General features: G+C 35.0%; 1 protein-coding gene across 2 annotated transcripts in view; it reads left to right on the plus strand.

The window, feature by feature from the left end:
- Positions 1-21,821, plus strand: part of SOS2 (SOS Ras/Rho guanine nucleotide exchange factor 2) — a 96,712-nt gene that overhangs the window by 55,760 nt on the left and 19,131 nt on the right. For both annotated transcript variants that reach the window (XM_043919059.1, XM_043919060.1), the window contains 8 exons: positions 2,984-3,111; positions 3,607-4,262; positions 4,668-4,749; positions 6,407-6,529; positions 8,761-8,864; positions 11,451-11,673; positions 17,937-18,056; positions 18,214-18,376. In XM_043919059.1, coding sequence (XP_043774994.1) covers positions 2,984-3,111; positions 3,607-4,262; positions 4,668-4,749; positions 6,407-6,529; positions 8,761-8,864; positions 11,451-11,673; positions 17,937-18,056; positions 18,214-18,376 — 1,599 coding nt within the window. The remainder of the gene's footprint in view (positions 1-2,983; positions 3,112-3,606; positions 4,263-4,667; positions 4,750-6,406; positions 6,530-8,760; positions 8,865-11,450; positions 11,674-17,936; positions 18,057-18,213; positions 18,377-21,821) is intronic.

Genomic DNA, 21,821 nt, shown 5'->3' on the forward strand with positions numbered 1-21,821 from the left:
AGAGACATGTCAGACCAATAGTTACAATATAATAAGTACCTAATAGAAGTAATTCTATGGGATAGTGAGGCAGGAGTTACCAACTCTGTCTAGGAAAGTTAGAAAAAGATGTATATGAGTGTTGGGTATGCTGGAATTTATCCTCTTGTTCTGGTATGTTGGTGTTATTAAATTGAGGGAGCCATAAAAGACAAATGCTGAGGGACTATTACAGATTAAAAAGAGATATAGAAACATGACAACTAAGTACATACTGATTGGATCCTGTATTGGAGTGGGGTGGGGGTGGGTGGGATTGCCCTAAGAACAGGATTGGGACATTAAGCGAAAGTTTCCTAAAGTTGATCACTATACTGTAAAAGAATTCTTGTTCCAAGACACACTGCTGAAATATCAGAGGAATAAGGGGAATGACACTATTTGAGAATAGTTTGTGATGTATTTGAGTTTCCCTGATGTTCCAGAAACAGTCTCAGAGCCATTTAGCCATGGCGGGAGACCTGGGTTTGATCCCTGGGTTGGGAAGATCGCCTGGAGGAGGGCATGGCTACTCACTCCAGTATTCTTGCCTGGAGAATCCCCAAAGACAGAGGAGCCTGGCGGGCTACAGTCCCTGGGGTCACAAGGAGTCAGACGCGACTGAGCGACCAAGCACAGCACCTTCCTCATCAAGGAGCTGAGAGAATTGGTCACAGACTGCTCTCAGATAGTCAGGGGCCAGCGCCCACACTCACACAGGACGGTGTAGCCTTTGCGGTGGTGGCGGCAGTGTCAGTTGCTCAGTCATGTTCCACTCTTTGTGACCCTATGGACTGTAGCCCGCCAGGTTCCTCTGTCCGTGGGATTCTCCAGGCAAGAATACTGGCGTGGGTTGCCATGATCTCCTCCAGGGGATCTTCCCCACCCAGGGATTGAACCCAGGTCTCTGGCATATGCAGATAGATTCTTGTAAGTTAAAAGCCTGTGACTCTGAGTAACAAGAGTTGCTTACATTATTTTCATAACTTTTCTACAAATCTGATATTATTTCAAAGAAAAAATTCAAGGGGGAGGAAAAAGGAAAGAGCTTCCTAAGGAGGAGGCATTTGAACTGTATCATAGAGGCTGAAGTCACCAGGTGGATAAGAGAAGCAAAGACAGATATGTAGAAAGCACTGTCAATGTGAAACAGCATGACTTACATGCAGGGTAATTCAGTATGGTGATTTCTACATCATGGTAAGAATACATTGTCTCAAATATCTATAGAGAATTAGCTTGGGTTTTAATTAATCTGATGTTTATTGAATCTTACCGCCGAAATTCAAGAAATGTTTATTTATTTTAGCAAATTGTTGGACTGTGTTTATGCCAAAGAAAGCCATTGTTTTGTATACTTATATCACTGGGAAATCCTATGCTTTAAATATCCTGAAGTTTTATTTCTCTTTGATAGCCTGAAATTATTCATGAATATGTAGAAATGATAAGGCCACTTGGAAGAGTTTGAGCAACCTTAAGATGAAATTTACAATAGAAGTTTAGTATCCTCATACACCTAAATTGAAAAGCAGTTCTCATTTTGGTAGAACCTCATTATTAGTGATAATTTGGATCAACAGAAGCAGTAAGAATAAAAAATCTGTAATGAAGCATTTTGTATCATCAGTGTCTATATTAGGGAAATAATTTAGAGTGGAGCTGAAAAGAATCTTTTCGTAAGAAGCTTTCATACAGCAAAATGAAGTGATTTGGTAGTAATGTTCACCTTTAGAAGTCAAAGTGATTGAGCGCTAATCACTTTTTAAACCTGTGGTTTTTTTAAACTCTTTTTCCCTTCATCTTTTCAATTTATTTCTTAAATCTAGAGATGACGGTAGTCACTTAAATTATTTATATTGCAAATCTTTAATAGCAAGACTTCTATATGTATCTTGAAAAATATCTAATGGGTCTGTGCTCCATATAGAGAATAATTTCTAGACGTATATGTGAAAGGTAATGGACCTAGTACTTAAACAACATCCATTTAGTTCCTTGCTGAGGAAGAGGAGCCATTGCTGAATGGTTTTCAGATTGTTCTTGGAGTATGAGGAAAATTTATCACAAAATTTCTGGTTAGGTAGTTTAAGATCATGAAATAGACTTAAACTTTTAAAAATTTTCTGAAGCGATTTTAATTTTTCCATATTCTCATATAAATATGTATTTGTATCTACATAATCTCTGTATAATGCTCCTCTGGGAGTTCTTCTATCAAACAAAGCATTGAAGCATCATCCAGTCTGAATTATTTATTATAAGGTGAATTTTTTTCCATTTTGAGACTGAGTTATAAGAGAAGTTTTCGCTGAAATGAAATAAAGCCAGAGTTGTTAAGATTGATAATATAATTTGTTATTATAAATGTCACTTCTAAGGATTAATAAGATAGGATATTAATTTTCATGGATTCTTGATGTTTACCAGAATGGTTGAATTTTATGTTGTAAAAAATGTCAGTTGAATCTTTGTGTGATGCTGTTTGTAGAAAAGTTTATGAAAGATTGAATTGCTAAAGTTAGCATACTTGATTTTATTTTGTAACAAAAACATGCAAGCTCTTAGAAATCCCTAAAAGTTAAGAATTTAATCATTAGAGAATGTGAAATAGTATGTGTTTATCTTTTCTCTATTCATAGTTACAAATAAAAGTAATTGTAAGCCTCATGTAAGCCTTGTCTTTTTCAAGACATTTTCTGGAAATACCTGGAAGTTTATTTTTTGTTTTTTTATCATTACAATGGTTATAGTACTTTATATCTGTATTGTATTTGCATATGTAGAAAGAGGGCTGGTTTGAAGGATCAGGAGGTATATTTAATTATATAAATTATAGTTGTTTTTATTAAGTATATTTAAATTCTTTTAAGAGTTCATAATATTTGTTGCTGCTTCCTCTAAGTATGAGAAAGGGAAAGAATTGAACAATGCAGGTTTAATTTTTCTGTTTGGTTTTTCTTAGCAATTGAAAACATGTAGTGAAGAGTATGAAGACAGAGAATGTTTGAACCAAGCTATTACTGCTCTCATGAATCTCCAAGGTAGTATGGACCGAATTTACAAGCAGTATTCACCTAGACGCCGACCTGGGTAATTCCACACTGTTGAAAATATGAATGCTTATGCAGTATTTCACTTATATCTGATATCTGGTTTTCTAAAGTGTTACTTACAGTGATAGCTGCATTCTTGAAAGTTATATTTTTGTTTTACATTTTTCTTTTGCCCTTTAGCCTTTTAAAATTGGTGTTGCCACATTGTTAAGATATATTTAATAAAATTTTTAAAAGATATATTTAATAACTTTTATATCATTCATATAAAAAATTTAGTATTATTTTCATTTTAATTCTTAGGACCTCAGGAATCATGTCAAGTCTCAAGTATTTCTCTTTCCAAATAATGAAATTGAAGCATATATTATTTAATGGCAAAGTTAGGAGAAAGCAAATACTGTGTGCAAAATTTAGTGTTTAGTTTTTTAATGTTTTTGTCACTTGATTTAAAGTAGTTTATACTTCAGGCAATTAAGGTTGCTTAGCCATTGAGTAAGCTAAATTTTTCTTGTTTTTTGTTGTTTTTTAGGGATCCTGTTTGCCCTTTTTATAATCGTCAATTAAGAAGCAAGCACCTGGCTATTAAAAAAATGAATGAAATTCAGAAAAACATAGATGGATGGGAAGGCAAAGATATTGGACAGTGTTGTAATGAATTTATTATGGAAGGCCCATTGACAAGAATTGGTGCTAAACATGAGCGGCATATTTTTCTCTTTGATGGCTTAATGATTAGCTGCAAACCCAATCACAGCCAGTCACGCCTTCCAGGATGCAGTAGTGCAGAATACAGATTAAAAGAAAAATTTGTCATGAGGAAAATACAAATATGTGATAAAGAAGATACTTGCGAGTGCAAACATGCTTTTGAATTAGTATCCAAAGATGAAAACAGCATAATATATGCTGCTAAGTCTGCTGAAGAGAAAAATAATTGGATGGCAGCACTTATTTCCCTTCAGTACCGTAGTACTCTTGATCGAATGCTAGATTCAGTATTATTGAAGGAAGAAAATGAACAACCATTGAGATTACCAAGTCCTGAAGTGTATCGTTTTGTGGTAAAAGACTCTGAGGAAAACATTGTTTTTGAAGACAACTTGCAGAGTAGAAGTGGAATCCCCATTATTAAAGGAGGAACTGTGGTGAAATTAATTGAAAGGCTAACATATCATATGTACGCAGGTATGTGAAGCTCTGTACAAGTGGTTATATAGGGCAGAGGATCCAAAACCTTTTCAAGATTGTTCAGAAGCACTTAGGGCCTAGGAAGAAAATGGCCTGCCTCTAAAGTTTAAAAGGAATACTGCAGAATCAATAGGAATAAATACCTAATTAAATGTCTATATAGTGTTAACTTCATTAATAAGTATTCATCAAAATTTTATATTCATGAATCTTGAATTTTAAAACATCCCTTTATCAAGAAGCAATCCTTTATCAAGAGATACCACAATTGGCAGGAAAAGCAACAGTGGGAAGAACCAGAAAAAAAAGAAAAAGGAAGAAAGGCCTCCAAAATATGCTACTTTGAATTAATTAAACTAAGTAAATTGAATATGCAACCTGTTCTGTGCTCTGCCTTTTCAGATCCCAATTTTGTTCGTACTTTTCTTACTACATATCGTTCATTTTGTAAACCACAGGAGTTATTAAGCTTACTGATTGAACGGTAAGAAAAATATTTATTTCACTTATTTTTACATTTTTTTAAAAGTTAACTTTTTTACCTTGCAAAGTGCTAGGTACCTAGTATGTACTCAGGTAGTTTTTGAACATAATTTATTCAACATTAAATTTACAGCATTTTTATTCTCTTCAAGTAGCATACTTACTGAAATCCCTGTTTATAACAGATCTTTTCAGATCCTAGCAAAATTTGTAGTGGTAATCAGAAAGACTCATTTTTATAGGATTAAAAATATGAATTTTAATGAAATTTTTCTATGCAATAAAATAATACTTGAAAGAAGCGTTTTACTTTTAAAACAAACTTTTTATTGTGAAAAATTTCAAAATATCTGCAAGAGAAAATATATTCTGTTAATAAATCCCATTTATCAATCATCCAACTTCAATAATTATATCCTTGTATTTCATCTGTTTTCCTGCTGATTTGAACACCCTAGTCCCAGGATTATTTTGAAGTAAATCCTTGGCAACATATTTGTAATTATTTCCATTAGTATTTCTAAAAGATAAGTATTCTTATTAAAAGCATAATCACAATATCATTATTAGACCTAAAAAATTAAGATTTCCTTTATTGAATAATTTTTAAAAATTAAGTTTTGAATTGACTTTTTCTTTTTTACTGAGTATGTTAGTGGTACTTTAAATGCTTTATAGGTTAAACTGTAGTATTTGGGCTTCAACATAATTTTGTTTTATATTTTAAAACTTTATCAGATTTTTATCTGGACCTTTATCATTATGTTGTTCTATGAAGCTAACTATACCAGACTGAGTCAGTATAATGTGCTATGAAGATTTACTTGGTTGCCTTTCCATGTTCAAAATAAGGAATTCGTATATATTTTATATATATATATTATTATTATGTATGTGAAAGTGTTAGTCACTCAGTTGTGTTCGACTCTTTGTGACCCCACGGACTGTAGTCCACCAGGCTCCTCTGTCCATGGGATTCTCCAGGCAGGAACACTGGAGTGGGCTGCCATTCGCTTCTCCAGAGGGTCTTCCTGACCCAGGGATCGAACCCCCGCCTCCTGCATTGCAGGCTGATCCACCACCGACTGAGCCACCGGGGAAGCCCCATTATTATGTTTTAGCGACATTTCCTATGGTTGGGGAAGGTTTTTTTTTTTTTAACTTTGATTCTTTTTTATCCACTTAGTTATGTTTTTTAAATACTATTTAAAATTCAAAAAAAAAAATAAATAAATAAAATTCAGTGTGGGACTTCCTTTTGGATTTATATTCATTTATTTAAGGAAACTTACATTACTTTTATTTTAATAAAATAAATATTAAAGACAGAGGATTAGATAAGGTATCTCTGTTATGTTTTTAAAGAGGTCGTACTCTTTATTGATTGTCTTCTTGGATCTTTTCCATTGACCTTTTCTACGTTGGTCAGTGCTAGTTATTAAACTTTTGATAAAAATAAGAATATAAGTATTCAGTACTATATAGCTAAAGGACAGATGTTTGTAGTATGTAGTACTTTTTATCAGTAGTTTCACTTTTCACATAAATGGTAGGAAAGAAGTTTGCTTATTAGTTAAAGTATCTTTCCTGCTATATTTGAAATCCTCATTTCTGTATGAACAACAAAAAATTTTCTCTCATTTTGCTTTTCTTCTTAGATTTGAAATTCCAGAGCCAGAACCTACTGAAGCAGATAAACTGGCATTAGAAAAAGGCGAGCAGCCCATCAGTACAGACCTTAAAAGGTTTCGCAAGGAATACGTCCAACCAGTACAACTTAGGTTTGGCCTGAATATTGTATTTTTTATGTGTCATTCAATTTTCAGTATATAGTTAGCACAAAAATTTTTACCTCTTAATTCAGATGGAGGTTATTATTATTAATTGCATAGCAGTTAAACTTTCAAGTTCTTTCTATGTGAAGCTATTCTTAATTCCTTGAAGAAATTTAATTATTAAAATATACTATGTTATATGCATCAGATATCTCTTGCAGGCAATATGTTATGGCTTACAGGCTAGGGTACCTAATAAGTAAAAATATTTTAATTTTATATGAATTTTGCCTGCTGTCAGCCCTCTCTACCCTTTTGATTTCGTTTTTGTCTCAGTGGGATCATTTAGTAATCCTGGACTTTCTTCTGTTTATAATATTTATGAAAGTTCTAGTTCTTCCCCACTCTTTTTCCACAAGATATATCGATATATGTTACTTATCTAAACAGTGTCATTTCAGTAATTGTTTTTTTATGACTTTAAAAAAAATTATTGAAGTATAGTTGATTTATAATCTTGTGTTAGTTTCAGGTACACAGCTGAGTGATTCAGTTTTATATGTACTTTTTATCTTTTTTACATTGTTTTCCTTTATAGGTTATTACAAGATAATGAGCATAGTTCCCAGTGCTATACAGTTGGTCCTTGTTGGTTATCTATGTAGCAATTTCTAAAAATGTATTCAGTAATAGCATCTGCCAGTTGTTATGTTACTCTGTGTGCCTAAGTGCTTTATCTTTTTTATTTCATCCTCACAGTTTCTATTTTCACTTTATTTAAGAGAAAATTGAAAGTTAACAGAATAAAGTAATTTGAGATAGGTCGTATAAAAGGAGTGACAGGACAGGGTTCAAACTCATATCTGACTGCCTAAGCCAGTGCTTGTTTGTTTCTTTCAGTGTTCAGTGAGCATTGAAAATTGAAAGCTCCTTTGATTAGGCCTATTTATAGTGCAAGTGAAAATCAAAACTTTAACCTTTTCCATGGGAAAACTGAGTTATCTTATTAGTTATATATGATTAATATTTATCCTGTAAATGTTAAGGTTCCTTGATTAATGTTAACCAGTAAACTGAAATTTTAAAACTAAGTATATTAAATGTTAATTATTATATTGAATAACTTATATAAATAACTTATTTAAATAACATATATAATATATATTAAATAACATATAATAACTTATTATATTAAATAATAAATTATTAAATGTTCAAGGATGATTGCCACAAATAAATGCAGTTTTAGAGGAATGATGATGCTTCCAACTATATGTCTCTTAGCCAAAACTTTTAGTATGTCATTCTTTGTGTAAGAAGAGGATGCCTTAAGCCACTGAGCTAACCAGGCACTTAAGGTTGTTTTATTACAAATAGCATTAGAAATTTAGAGTATTTTCTTAGTCTGGGGAAAAAACTTGCCTGACAGTTACTGGGTGGTTGTGGAGGGTATAGGTGGGAAGATAACCTAAAAATAATCATTCATTGAAATAATGAAGGAAAAATGCTAATGAAATTAATATATACTAACTGTATCTTTGTGATGGAGAATGGAATGTTATGTTTGTGTCGATTGTTTACATCTTTATTTGCAAGGTATAAGTAATTATTTTTGAGGTACTTTAAAACCAAATGGGCTTCCCAGGTGGCGCTTAGTGGTCAAGAACCCGCTTGCCAGTACAGGTAGATGTAAGAGACTTGGGTTCGATCCCTGGGTTGGGAAGATATCCTGGAGGAGAGCGTGGCAACCCACTCCAGTACTCTTGTCTAGAGAATCCCATGGACAGAGGAGCCTGGCACGCTGCAGTCCATACGGCTGCACAGAGTTGGGCACTACTGAAGCGACTAAGCTGCAGCAGCGTAAAACAAAATAGCTCTGTCAGAAGTACTTTGTCTTTTGAAATAAAAGAGTGTGAGCCTACCTGTAAATACAGGTAATTTGATGATAGCACTTACATTTAGAACCAAATACACTAAATCTTAGTTGGTTTTCAAATTTTAGATCTTTCAAAGAAACCCTTTTACAATTGAAGAACTTAAAAGTAGCTTTTGTTGAAAATGAATTTTCTACATATATGAAAAAAGAAAAAGTACTTTTCCATGCTTATAAAATTAGAGACTCTTGGGTTTTATATTGGCTCTAGTGTATAAAAGTGTCACCATGGCATTAGAGAAGTGAAAGAAGTATAATTGAATGCTTGGGTTTTACTAAAATGTGTTTCTTTTCATTGTGTCAGGATCTTAAATGTGTTTCGGCACTGGGTTGAACACCATTTTTATGACTTTGAAAGAGACTTGGAGCTGCTTGAAAGACTAGAATCCTTCATTTCAAGTGTAAGAGGTATATTATTTAAAGATTTGATTGACTCTTCTGTTGCACATTAGGTTTTTTTTTTTTTTTAATTTATGTGACTTTCAATTTAAGAAGCAAAACTATTTTTCATTTTAAAAAAGTAGAAGTAAGATTTGGAATAGTTTTTATAGACTTTAAGGCTCTCACATATGTTTAGAACCACCTGAAGTGTTAAAGTTTTTTAGGAAAATCTTTTTTCTTAAAGAAGTCAAAAATCCTCTTTAGTAAATTTAAAACTTTATCTCATCTCATGGCTGCCACTCCTTTAGCTAATTAAATATTTGTGTAATTTTACCTGTTTATTTTCCTTTATCTTATTCTTCAGTTTTGAATGGTTAACAGCTTCTTGGTATTGGAGGTTTAGTAGCTGAGTCGTGTCCAACTCTTGCAACCCCATGGACTGTAGCCTGCCAGACTCCTCTATCTATGGGATTCTCCAGGCAAGAATACTAGAGTTGGTTGCCATTTCCTTCTCCAGGGGAATCTTCCTGACCGAGGAATCGAACCCAGGTTTCCGGCATTGCAGGCATATATTCTTTACTGACTGAGCTATGAGGGAAGCCCTAACAGCTTCTTAAATAATATCTGTTTCCCCTGGAGAAGTTTTTGGTATATTTTTGGCACCTGAAAGATAGGGGTTTCCTACCTGAAGTTGCAGAGCACAGTCCATAAAATGAAACTCTAGGCAGTGAACATCAAACAAATGTATGTATCAAAATATGCAACATATCAGATGTATGCTGTTCAATCCAGAAAATTCATGTTTTCCCTGATAGTATAAGGCATTAATTAAAAATATTGGAATATTGTAAATTAAATATAGCTTCTTTCATCTCCTACTTGTTCTTTAAGGTGACTTTTACTTAAAATAGAGAATGTGATTCCTTTGTTTCAATTTTGAGATGTTTAAAACACATTTTTATCATGTGTGCTTTATAGTACTAAGTTGATTTTTAATTTAATGTTCTTAATGAAGGCACTAGATTTTATTTGCTATAAGAAGCTTCTAAAATACACGTATTAGAATAAAACAGTTAAATGGTTTTGTTTAAAGGCCTTTTCAATACAAGTTATTCCTCAAGATAACTCAGTAGTTGATGAGGGAAAGTTTTTTTTTGAAGATTTTTTTTATAATTATATTTATTTGTTTTTAATTGATTGATGATTGCTTTATGATATTGGCTTGGTCTCTGTCATGCATCAACATTAATTAACCATCGGTGTACATATGTCCCCTCGCTCTTTAGCCTTCCCGTCTCCCTCCCCATCCCAGCCCGCTAGGTTACCGCAGAGCCCCCGTGTGAGTTCACACACAGTGTGCTGTGTGTGAGTCATACAGCAGAGTTTCATCAGCTACCTGTTTTACCTGTGTTAGTGTAATGCTTCTATGCGGCTCTCTCCATCCATCTCACCCTCTCCTCCCGCTCCCCTGCTGCCCTTGTCCATAAGTCTGTCTCTGTGTCTCCATTGCTGCCCTGCGAATAGGGTCATCATGACTCTCTCTATAGATTCCATATATGTGTGTTAATGCACAATATTTATTTTTCTCTTTCTGACTTACTTCACTCTGTATAATAGGCTCTAGGTTCCTCCATCTCATTAGAACTGACTCAGATGTGTTCCTTTTTATGGCTGAGTAGTATTCCATTGAACATATGTACCGCAGCTTCTTTATCCAGTCATCTGTTGACAGACATCTAGGTTGCTTTCATGTCTAGCTGTTGTAGAGTGCTGCAGTGAACATTGGGGTGCATGTGTCTTTTTCAGTTTTGGTTTCCTCAGGGTATATGCCTAGAAGTGGTAATCGCTGGGTCATAAGAGGGAAAGGTTTTGTAGAAGCATTGCAACTAATAAGTGAAGAAGGAATGACAAATTAGAATATTACCATTTCTCAAACTCACAGTAACATCATAAAAAGACATTTTATGCCTCCTGTCAGAAATATTCTTGTAAGTATTCATGTTTAAAGTTTGTCCTGGACCAGATCAGTCTGTATATGTTGATTTACAGAAAATACAGAGACAGAGAAATAGGGCTGATGATACCACAGAGATTGAATTGGCAAAATTTAGACTTGGGAAACACCACAAGTGATTGAATTTCAACAAATAAATTGTCCGAAGAAATGAGAGATAAGAGAGGAACCTGTTGATTAATGGAGTCTTGAGACATACTGACTCAGTGCAATGTGTACATCTTGTTTGGATCCTATTTCCTACAAACCAACTGTAGGAAAACAGTTGGTTCCGTGAGACAATCAGGGAAATGTGATTACTAACTAAATATTTGATGATATTAAGAAGATATTGTCATGTTTATATGTGATAATGGTATTGTGTTTTTTTTAAAGTCTTAACTTTCAGGTACATACTTAAATATGAATGAAATTATATTGTACCTTCGATTTGCTTTGAAATAATATAAGGAATAGAGGGAGGACATGAGTGATACTAGGTAAAACAGTGGCCGTGAGTTGATAATTGTTGAAAGTAGATGAAAGTTACAAATTATATGAATATTTGTAGTTAATGTTTGTCAAGTATAGGGCTTTTTTTGTTTGTGTTCTTTTTCTAGGGAAAGCTATGAAGAAATGGGTAGAGTCAATTGCTAAGATCATCAAGAGGAAAAAACAAGCTCAGGCAAATGGTATAAGCCATAATATTACCTTTGAAAGTCCACCTCCACCAATTGAATGGCATATCAGCAGACCAGGACAGTTTGAAACATTTGATCTCATGACACTTCATCCAATAGAAATTGCACGTCAGCTGACACTTTTGGAATCTGATCTCTACAGGTAGACAATTAACATTAATTTGCTTCTGTGTTTTCAAGAACGTTGAACATTTCTATCTATTTTCAAAACTTTCTGAAAATTATCCACGAGTACTTAAAAATACTTCGTCTAGTGTTATGGGCTAGGAAGAAAGTTCATAGCAATTTTTTAATTATAATCTGTTCTGCAAATGAAAGTCTTCCAAATTACTGCTTTTTAGGCCTAGATTAGGTACTAGCAATCCTTCACAAGAGAAGAGGCAAAGAGAAGACTAATGCAATAGAATAAGCAGGTACTTTCGACTGTCACCCAGTTCCTATTCCTGATGCTTTCTCTTATTGCTTTAGTTTAACTTGGTTCAGTTAAGACAGTCAGTATAAATGCTAGGCTCTGGGCAGCTCAGTCAATAGGCTGTTGAGTAAGATAAACTTTCTTCTTCTTTTTTTTTTCAAATACTCTGTAATAAAAATTTTGATTTGGGACTTGACTGGGTTAGCTTTGCAAGGCAAATGAATAACAATTCTTAGTGGAATAAAGATTTCTTCACTTTTTTTAGGAGTCTCAAATACTTTAGCTATTTGAAATTAGTGTTGACTTTAAGGATTTTTGAAGTAGATGATGAACCATACTTAAAACTTGTAAATCATTTTCTTTTGTTTGTAAGGATCGCTAGAAATATGCTTGACTATTTTTATCTGTAGCCCATCCTTTGTCTTTATATATAAAGCAGTTCCTGCCATCATCCTGTATCCACACACATCACCCATTTACAACCTAACATTTTAGTATCATGGCTATGGCATTTCCAGCATCACTCTCTACTCCAAACCAGACACTTCCCTTTGTCATATTATTTACTTCAAATTTTATTCCAAAATTACTAACTCACGTATCTCATGCTCTCTTTTCAACTTGTTTTATCAACTTCTTTGTCAGGTTTTTTTTTTTAAACCCCTAACTTTTCCCAGTGCGTTAGCTTCTTTCTGTCTTCTCCTCCCTCATAATATAAGCTTTCTTCTGTCAGTTACAACCCAGGTTCCTGAGAAGAGTAGAGGCCTTGCGAAAAAAAGAGTATAGACCTTGTAGGTAATCACCACCCACTCAGTTCAGTTCAGTTCAGTTGCTCAGTCGTGTCTGACTCTTTGCAACCCCATGAATTGCAGCACACCAGGCCTCCCTGTCCATCACCAACTCCCGGAGTTTACCCAAACTCATGTCCATCAAGTCGGTGATGCCATCCAGCCATCTCATCCTCTGTCATCCCCTTCTCCTCCTGCCCCCAATCCCTCCCAGCATCAGGGTCTTTTCCAGTGAGTCAACTCTTCGCATGAGGTGGCCAAAGGATTGGAGTTTCAGCTTCAGCATCAGTCCTACCAATGAACACCCAGGACTAATCTCCTTTAGGATGGACTGGTTGGATCTCCTTGCAGTCCAAGGGACTCTCAAGAGTCTTCAACACCACAGTTCAAAAGCATCAATTCTTCAGCACTCAGCTTTCTTCACAGTCCAACTCTCACATCCATACATGACCACTGGAAAAACCATAGCCTTGACTAGACAGACCTCTGTTGGCAGTGTAGTGTCTCTGCTTTTTAATAAGCTGTCTAGGTTGGTCATAACTTTCCTTCCAAGGAGTAAGCGTCTTTTAATTTCATGGCTGCAATCACCATCTGCAATGATTTTGGAGCCCAAAAAAATAAAGTCTGCCACTGTTTCCACTGTTTCCCCATCTATTTGCCATGAAGTGATGGGACCAGATGCCATGATCTTAGTTTTCTGAATGTTGAGCTTTAAGCCAACTTTTTCACTCTCCTCTTTCACTTTCACCAAGGGGCTTTTTAGTTCTTCTTCGCTTTCTGCCATAAGGGTGGTGTCATCTGCATATCTGAGGTTATTGGTATTTCTCCCGGCAATCTTGATTCCAGCTTGTGCTTCTTCCAGCCCAGCATTTCTCATGATGTACTCTGCATATAAGTTAAACAAGCAGGGTGACAATATACAGCCTTGACGTACTCCTTTTCCTATTAGGAACCAGTCTGTTGTTCCATGTCCAGTTCTAACTGTTGCTTCCTGACCTGCATATAGGTTTCTCAAGAGGCAGGTCAGGTGGTCTGGTATTCCCATCTCTTTGAGAATTTTCCACAGTTTGTTGTGATCCACACAGTCAAAGGCTTTGGCATAGTCAATAAAGCAGAAATAGATGTTTTTCTGGAACTCTCTTGCTTTTTTGACGATCCAGCGGATGTTGGCAATTTGATCTCTGGTTCCTCTGCCTTTTCTAAAACCACCTTGAACATCTGGAAGTTCATGGTTCACATACTGCTGAAGCCTGGCTTGGAGAATTTTGAGCATTACTTTGCTAGCATGTGATATGAGTGCAATTGTGCGGTAGTTTGAGCATTCTTTGGCATTGCCTTTCTTTGGGATTGGAATGAAAACTGACCTTTTCCAGTCCTGTGGCCACTGCTGAGTTTTCCAAATTTGCTGGCATATTGAGTGCAGCACCTTCACAGCATCATCTTTGAGGATTTGAAAGAGCTCAGCTGGAATTCCATCACTTCCACTAGCTTTGTTCATAGTGATGCTTTCTAAGACCCACCTGACTTCACATTCCAGGATGTCTGGCTCTAGGTGAGTGATCACACCATCGTGATTATCTGGGTCATAAAAGACTATGAAGATCTTTTTGTATAGTTCTGTATATTCTTGCCACCTCTTCTTAATATCTTCTGCTTCTGTTAGGTCCATACCATTTCTGTAATTTATCGAACACATCTTTGCATGAAATGTTCCCTTGGTATCTCTAATTTTCTTGAAGAGATCTCTAGTCTTTCCCATTCTGTTGTTTTCCTCTATTTCTTTGGATTGATCGCTGAGGAAGACTTTCTTATCTCTCCTTGCTGTTCTTTGGAACTCTGCATTCAAATGGGAATATCTTTCCTTTTCTCCTTTGCTTTTCACTTCTCTTCTTTTCACAGCTATTTGTAAGGCCTCCTCAGACAACCATCTTGCCTTTTTGCAAGATTTCTTTTCCATGGGGATGGTCTTGATCCTTGTCTCCTGTACAATGTCACGAACCTCCGTCCATAGTTTATCAGGCACTCTATCTATCAGATCTAGTCCCTTAAATCTATTTCTCACTTCCACTGTATAGTCATAAGGGATTTGATTTAGATCATACCTGAATGGTCTAGTGGTTTTGCCTACTTTCTTCAATTTAAGTCTGAATTTGGCAATAAGGAGTTCATGAATGAGCCATAGTCAGCTCCCGGTCTTGTTTTTGCTGACTGTATAGAGCTTCTCCATCTTTGTCTGAAAAGAATATAATCAATCTGATTTCCGTGTTGACCATCTGGTGATGTCCATGTGTAGAGTCTTCTCTTGTGTTGTTGGAAGAGGGTGTTTGCTATGACCAGTGCGTTCTCTTGGCAAAACTCTGTTAGCCTTTGCCCTGCTCCATTCCCTACTCCAAGGCCAAATTTGCCTGTTATTAAAGGTGTTTCTTGACTTCCTACTTTTGCATTCCAGTCCCCTATAATGACAAGGACATCTTTTTTGGGTGTTAGTTCTAAAAGGTCTTGTTAGGTCTTCATAGAACCATTCAACTTCAGCTGCTTCAGCATTACTGGTTGGGACATAGACTTGGATTACCATGATATTGAATGGTTTGCCTTGGAAACGAACAGAAATCTTTCTGTCATTTTTGAGATTGCATCCAAGTACTGCATTTCAGACTCTTTTGTTGACCATGATCGCTACTCCATTTCTTCCAAGGGATTCCTGCCCACAGTAGTATATATAATGGTCATCTGATTTAAATTCACCCATTCCTGTCCATTTTAGTTCGCTGATTCCTAGAATGTCGACATTCACTCTTGCCATCTCCTGTTGACCACTTCCAATTTGCCTTGATTCATGGACCTAACATTCCGGGTTCCTATGCAATATTGCTCTTTATAGCATCGGACCTTGCTTCTATCACCAGTCACATCCACAACTGGGTATTGTTTTTGCTTTGGCTTCATCCCTTCATTCTTTCTGGAGTTATTTCTCCACTGATCTCCAGTAGCATATTGGGCACGTACTGACCTGGGGAGTTCCTTTTTCAGTATCCTATCATTTTGCCTTTTCATACTGTTCATGGGGTTCTCAAGGCAAGAATACTGAAGTGGTTTGCCATTCCCTCCTCCAGTGGACCACGTTCTGTCAGACCTCTCCACCATGGCCCTGGCCAAAGAATAAACCCGTACCACTATGGTTGTAGCAAAAACTTTTCTGCGTTCAGGAGCTGCTTTTGAAATACGCACATCCTTAAGAAATTATCCTAATTAGCAGCCATTGTTTTTTTAAACTGAGATCACACAGGGAAAAGCAAGAATATATAAAGTTTAATGTTATTGGAGAATGTAGGAAGGCACCAGATATAAAACTTGACCTTCTTTACAACTGGGTTTCTGATTTGCCCTGGTTGTGCTGTTCAGAGTTTAGCAGACACATCAGGGGTTGTTACCATCTGATTCAGAGTGTCATGTTATATTTTAAATAATTTGGAGTTCAAGTGGTTTTTGTTTGTATTATAGGATTTTTTTTAAAGAAAAAAGTTTTTTAAATTGAAATTTTAGTTAATACACAATATTGTATTAGTTTCACGTGTACATTATAGTGACTTAATATTTTTGTGGCTATTGTATTTAAAGTTATTTTAAAATATTGGCTGTATTCCCTGTACTATGCAATATATCCTTGTAGCTTATTTGTTTTGTTCATAGTACTTTGTTACATCTTAATTACCTACCCCAGTTGCTCCTCCCCTCTTCTCCTTCCTTACCAATAACCACTAGTTTGTTCTCTGTATCTATGAGTCTGTTATATTCATTTGTTGGTTATACTTTTTAGATTCCATATATATGTGATAACAGTGTTTTTCTTACTTTGCTTGACTTATTTCATGTCACATAATACCCTCTAGGTTCATGGGCATTTAAGTTGTTTCTTTTCTGTGGGATTTGTGATAGGTGGGAATGAAGAGACTTATTACTTAGATAACAAAGCAAATAGTATGAAATTAGATTTTCCTTACAGTGTTACATGAATGGACATCAGGAATAAAAAAGCACTGAGCTCTATGTGGACCTACTTTCAAAACATAGAAATACCTTTTTTAAGTGATATGTGTCTTATGGAAGAAGGATACCATACGTAAAGCACTGACACTCTGTAAACTAAATTTCTGATGAAATAATAGAACCAACTAAGAAAATTTATTTCCAAGACTGTTCAGAGTATCCTTTTGTATTCAAATCTACTGGGCTTTTTTATTATTATAATAACCAGGTCTATAGGACAGTGATGGCAATGCCACTGGTCAATATTTTAAAAATCATATAATCCTGAATCACTATATACAGTGATTTAATCTGCTTTTCCAGCTGGTTGTTTTTTATTAAAAAATATGGAAGATAATACAGTAAGGGCTTATCAACAACAAAAACATTACAAATAAAATTGAAACCCTTTGTGTAATTCTCCCCAATCCCATTCCTCTTCTTTCTCCGAAAGGATAATTGCTATCTTATATTTGGCATTTACTACTCCTTTGTGTGTCTTTATAATTTATACACATACGACTATTCATAAACAACATGTAGCATTATTTTACATGTTTTCAGTCTGTTTCTACCTATGTATAATTCTGTAACTTGTTTTTTTATTTAAATCGTTTCTGGCACTTGTTCAAGTTGCTGAGTATCGTGCCAGTCTGCTTATTTTAATTGCTGTGTTGTATTCCATTGTATGAATACTCCACAGTTTATCCATTCTCTTGATGATGAGCATTTAGGTTGCTTGGGATTTTTCACTCTTGCCAATTTTGCTTGACTGAACATTCTTAGAAATACTAGATGATCTAGTATGTATGTCTTCAGTGTTATGAGATATTGTGAAATTGTTTGAAAAGTGGTTGTACCTGTTTTCATTTGCACATCAGTGATGGGGCGTTCTCTTTCTCCCACACTTTTATCCCTTCGGTGTTAAACTTCTCTTAGCGTGACAGCAGTGAAGTTCCCACTTTACTGTGGCTTAATGTTCTTTTCTCTGAGTAAGAGTTAAAATATTCCTTCATGTCCATGGCTATTCAGTTCTGTTTCTCTGTAAATTTTCTCCTTGTATGTTTGTTCACTTATCTTCTAAACAGTTATCTTTTTCTTATTAAGCTTTTGGAGGCCTTTAAATAATTTTGATACTGATCCCTTGTAGATTAAGTGCATGGATTTTTGGTTCCACAGGAAAGTTCAACCTTCTGAACTTGTAGGGAGTGTATGGACCAAAGAAGATAAAGAAATAAATTCCCCAAATTTATTAAAAATGATTCGCCACACCACAAATCTCACCCTCTGGTTTGAAAAGTAAGTTTTTACTTCTTTGTATTATTACTTCTTAATATAGTCCTATAACATTAAGTCACATATAAGCAAACATTCTGCATGAAAATGTATATCTTTTCTGTATGAAATAAGGCACTTGCTTCTTGCTTTCTAAGCAATGTTTTTTTCTTTTTGTTAGATGCATTGTGGAGGCAGAAAATTTTGAGGAACGGGTGGCAATACTGAGTAGAATTATAGAAATTCTGCAAGTTTTTCAAGATTTGAATAATTTCAATGGTGTACTGGAGATTGTCAGTGCAGTAAATTCAGTATCAGTCTATAGACTAGATCATACCTTTGAGGTAAGTTTTAGGCTTAAATAGTTTATCCTTTTGAGAGGCGATAAAATTAATGTAAAAGAGATTCCTTCTACCACCAATCTTTTTTGAGTAAATCCTTTATAAATGTATCTTACTCCTGAAGCACAGTATCACAATATTAGAAAATACATCAATATATGCTAGTAAGCCTAGAATTCATCAAAGAATATGTGTTTTGTGACTGTTTAATATGCTTACCTAAATGCTTCCCTCGTGGTTCAGATGGTAAGTATTCTGCCTGCAGTTCTGGAGACCCAGGGTCAATCCCTGGATCTAGAAGATCTCCTGGAGAAGGGAATGGCTACCCATTGCAGTAGTCTTACCTGGACAATTCCACAGACACAGGAGCCTGGTGGGCTACAGTGCATGGGGTCACAACCAGTCGGACTCAACTGAGCAACTCACACTTTCACTTTCAAATGTATGAAGTTCCAAATGTATTTTTTCAGTAGTACATTGACTGACAGTTTCAAATAAATGACTAAAAGTATTTTAAATATAAATATACAAATTACTTTAATTACCTGTAGTATATAGTCAAAGAGTAACATGGAGAGAATGCTTTCAAAAGCTTAAATGTTTTTTTAATTATAAAAAATAATTGTGTAAACATGGTATATGTATTCATGTTTATCATTAAAAATTTGGAAGATACAGAAAGTATAGAAAATTTAGAGACTCAGCCATGCAAATATATTTGCCTTTGAGAATGTGAACTTTTACAGTGTTACTGCAAAGTAATCTGGCAACAGATGTTAAAATACACATACTTTTGGACACAGAATAAAAAGCTTAGGACTATAAAATTAAGGTACAAAGATCTAGTTTCTGCAGCAGTAATTGTACTAATAGCAGCAGAAAGCTAGATCCAACCTGTATGTCCATCAATAGGTGAATGATTATGTTACCCTACCCCTATCATGTGGAGTATTGGTTGGCTAGGGGAAAAAAGTGACTAGAATCTATGTGTATGTCTCTAAAGAATAGTGTGACATTCAGGGGAAAAGCCATTTCAAAAATCTTTAGAAAAATGAGTATAATATGATTTCATTTTGATAGAACTGAACAAAACAAACTCTAAAGATGTAAGTGGAGTTGCACAAGCTCTGAGAAGAGTGTGGAAGGATATGTACTCTTCAGTTAACATTCATTCTTACAGTGGGTTGTGATTAGAGGGGAGTATAGGGTTAAACTGCTTTCATGTATGTGTTTTTCTATTTGAGTGTTTGCATGTTATTGATTTGTATGAGCATATTATATATTAACGGAGAAGGCAATGGCAACCCACTCCAGTACTCTTGCCTGGAAAATCCCATGGATGGAGGAGCCTGGTAGGCTGTGGTCCATGGGGTCGCTAAGAGTCAGACATGACTGAGCAACTTCACTTTCACTTTTCACTTTCATGCATTGGAGAAGGAAATGGCAACCCACTCCAGTGTTCTTGCCTGGAGAATCCCAGGGATGGGGGAGCCTGGTGGGCTGACGTCTATGGGGTCGCACAGAGTTGGACACGACTGAAGTGACTTAGCAGTAGCATTATATATTAAAGATGTTAAAAAAAAAAGATGTTAATAGTCAAATATTGCCAAATATTAATCTAAGAGACTATTAACTTCATTTCTCATTTTGTAAACTCTAAAGAAATGTATTCATTTTGAGAGGTTAAGCTTTAGTTTCTTAAAATATTAAATATTCAATAATATTTCTTAAAATACGTATATGGTATAAGGAATAAAAATACAAAAAAAGCCTGTTTACCTGGCATCCAATTTAAAAACCTTTCCCAGTTCCATCTCCTTTGTCCCTTCAGAGACAACTACTGTGCTAAATATTGTGTGTATCATTCTTTTGCTTTTTTTCTATAGTTTTACTATTTGTAGCTCTAAACAATGTTGTTTTATTTTTCTTGTTTCTTAATTATATGTGAATATAATTCTTCCAAGACTTTTTTCACTCAGTATTATATTCCTAAAATTCATCCATGTTGTTTCTTATGATTATAGGCCATTCTTTTTTATAGCCGTATCATATTATAGAAATAGATTCTAGGGGTTAGATCTGATAGAGTGCCTGAAGAACTATTGACGGAGGTTTGTAACATTATACAGGAGGTGGTGATCAGAACCATCCCCAAGAGAAAGAAATGCAAAAGGGCAAGATGGTTGTCTGAGGAGGGCTTACAAATAGCTGAGAAAAGAAGAGAATCCAGCGACAAAGGAGAAAAGGAAAGATATATCCATCTGAATGCAGAGTTCCAAAGAATAGCAAGGAGAGATAAGAACCCTTCCTAAGTGATCAATGTTAAAAAATAGAGGAAAACAATAGAATGGGAAAAACTAGAGATCTCATCAAGAAAATTATAGAAATAACTTTACTAAAATTTATTTGCTTAATTTATTTATTAGTTAATGATCATTCATATTTTTTCTAGTTTGATGCTACTATCAGTAATATTGTCATAAACATTTTCTGCCTATGTCCTGGTGCATACATGTACAAATTTCTCTTACATACCTAGAAGTAGAATTATTGGGCGATAGAATAGATAATGCCCAGTTGTTTTCTCCAATTACTGTACCAGTTTATACTCCCAATGGAAACATACGAACTCTGGTTGTTCCACATTCTCACTAACACTTGATATTGTCAGTTCTTTTAATTTTTCTAGTCTTGTGGTTTGGGTTTATAATTTCTTGATTTCTATTGAGTTTGAACCTCTTTTAAGATGTTTATTGGCTCTTTATATTGTGGAAATTTTTTTACCTTTCTTGCTTGAGTTTTTCTCATGAATTTGTATGAGTTCTCTCATATACTATATCTTAATCCTTTGTCAGTTATGTTTGTTATAAATACCTTTTTTCCAGATCAAAGCTTCTCTTTTCACCATTTTTATTATGTCTTTTGATGAACAAAAATTCTTAACGTCACACCTATTTTTTCCTTTGTAATTTGTGTTTGTTGGTGTCATCTATAATAGATCCTCCTCTGTTATCTTAATGTTTTGTCTTTCTCATTAAGTCCTTAATCTAGCTGGAAACAAGTTTTGAGTATGGAGTCTAATTTCATTTTGTGTTCCATTGGGCCAGCCAGATGATCCCACACGTTTATTAAAAGAACATTCTTTCCTCATTGATCTCTAGGTGCTAGCTATGTCATAAATTGAGTATCCATAAATACGTGGTCCTGTTTCTGGTTCCTCTGTCCTAGTCCTTTAATGTATTCCATTATTCCTGTGCTAGTGCCGCAAGTTTAAATTGCCATAATTTTATACTAGTTCTTGATACACTATAGTAGGCCAAGTCCCCACCAAGCTTCCTTTTTCAAGAGTGACTTTACTCTTTTTTTTTTTTAGTTCCCCAAGCAGGGATTGAACCTGGACTCCAGCAGTGAAAGCACTGAGCCCTAACCACTGGTCTGTCAGGGAATT

Source organism: Cervus elaphus, chromosome 12, assembly GCF_910594005.1.
Source record: "Cervus elaphus chromosome 12, mCerEla1.1, whole genome shotgun sequence".
In the NCBI taxonomy this organism is placed as follows: Eukaryota; Metazoa; Chordata; class Mammalia; order Artiodactyla; family Cervidae; genus Cervus; species Cervus elaphus.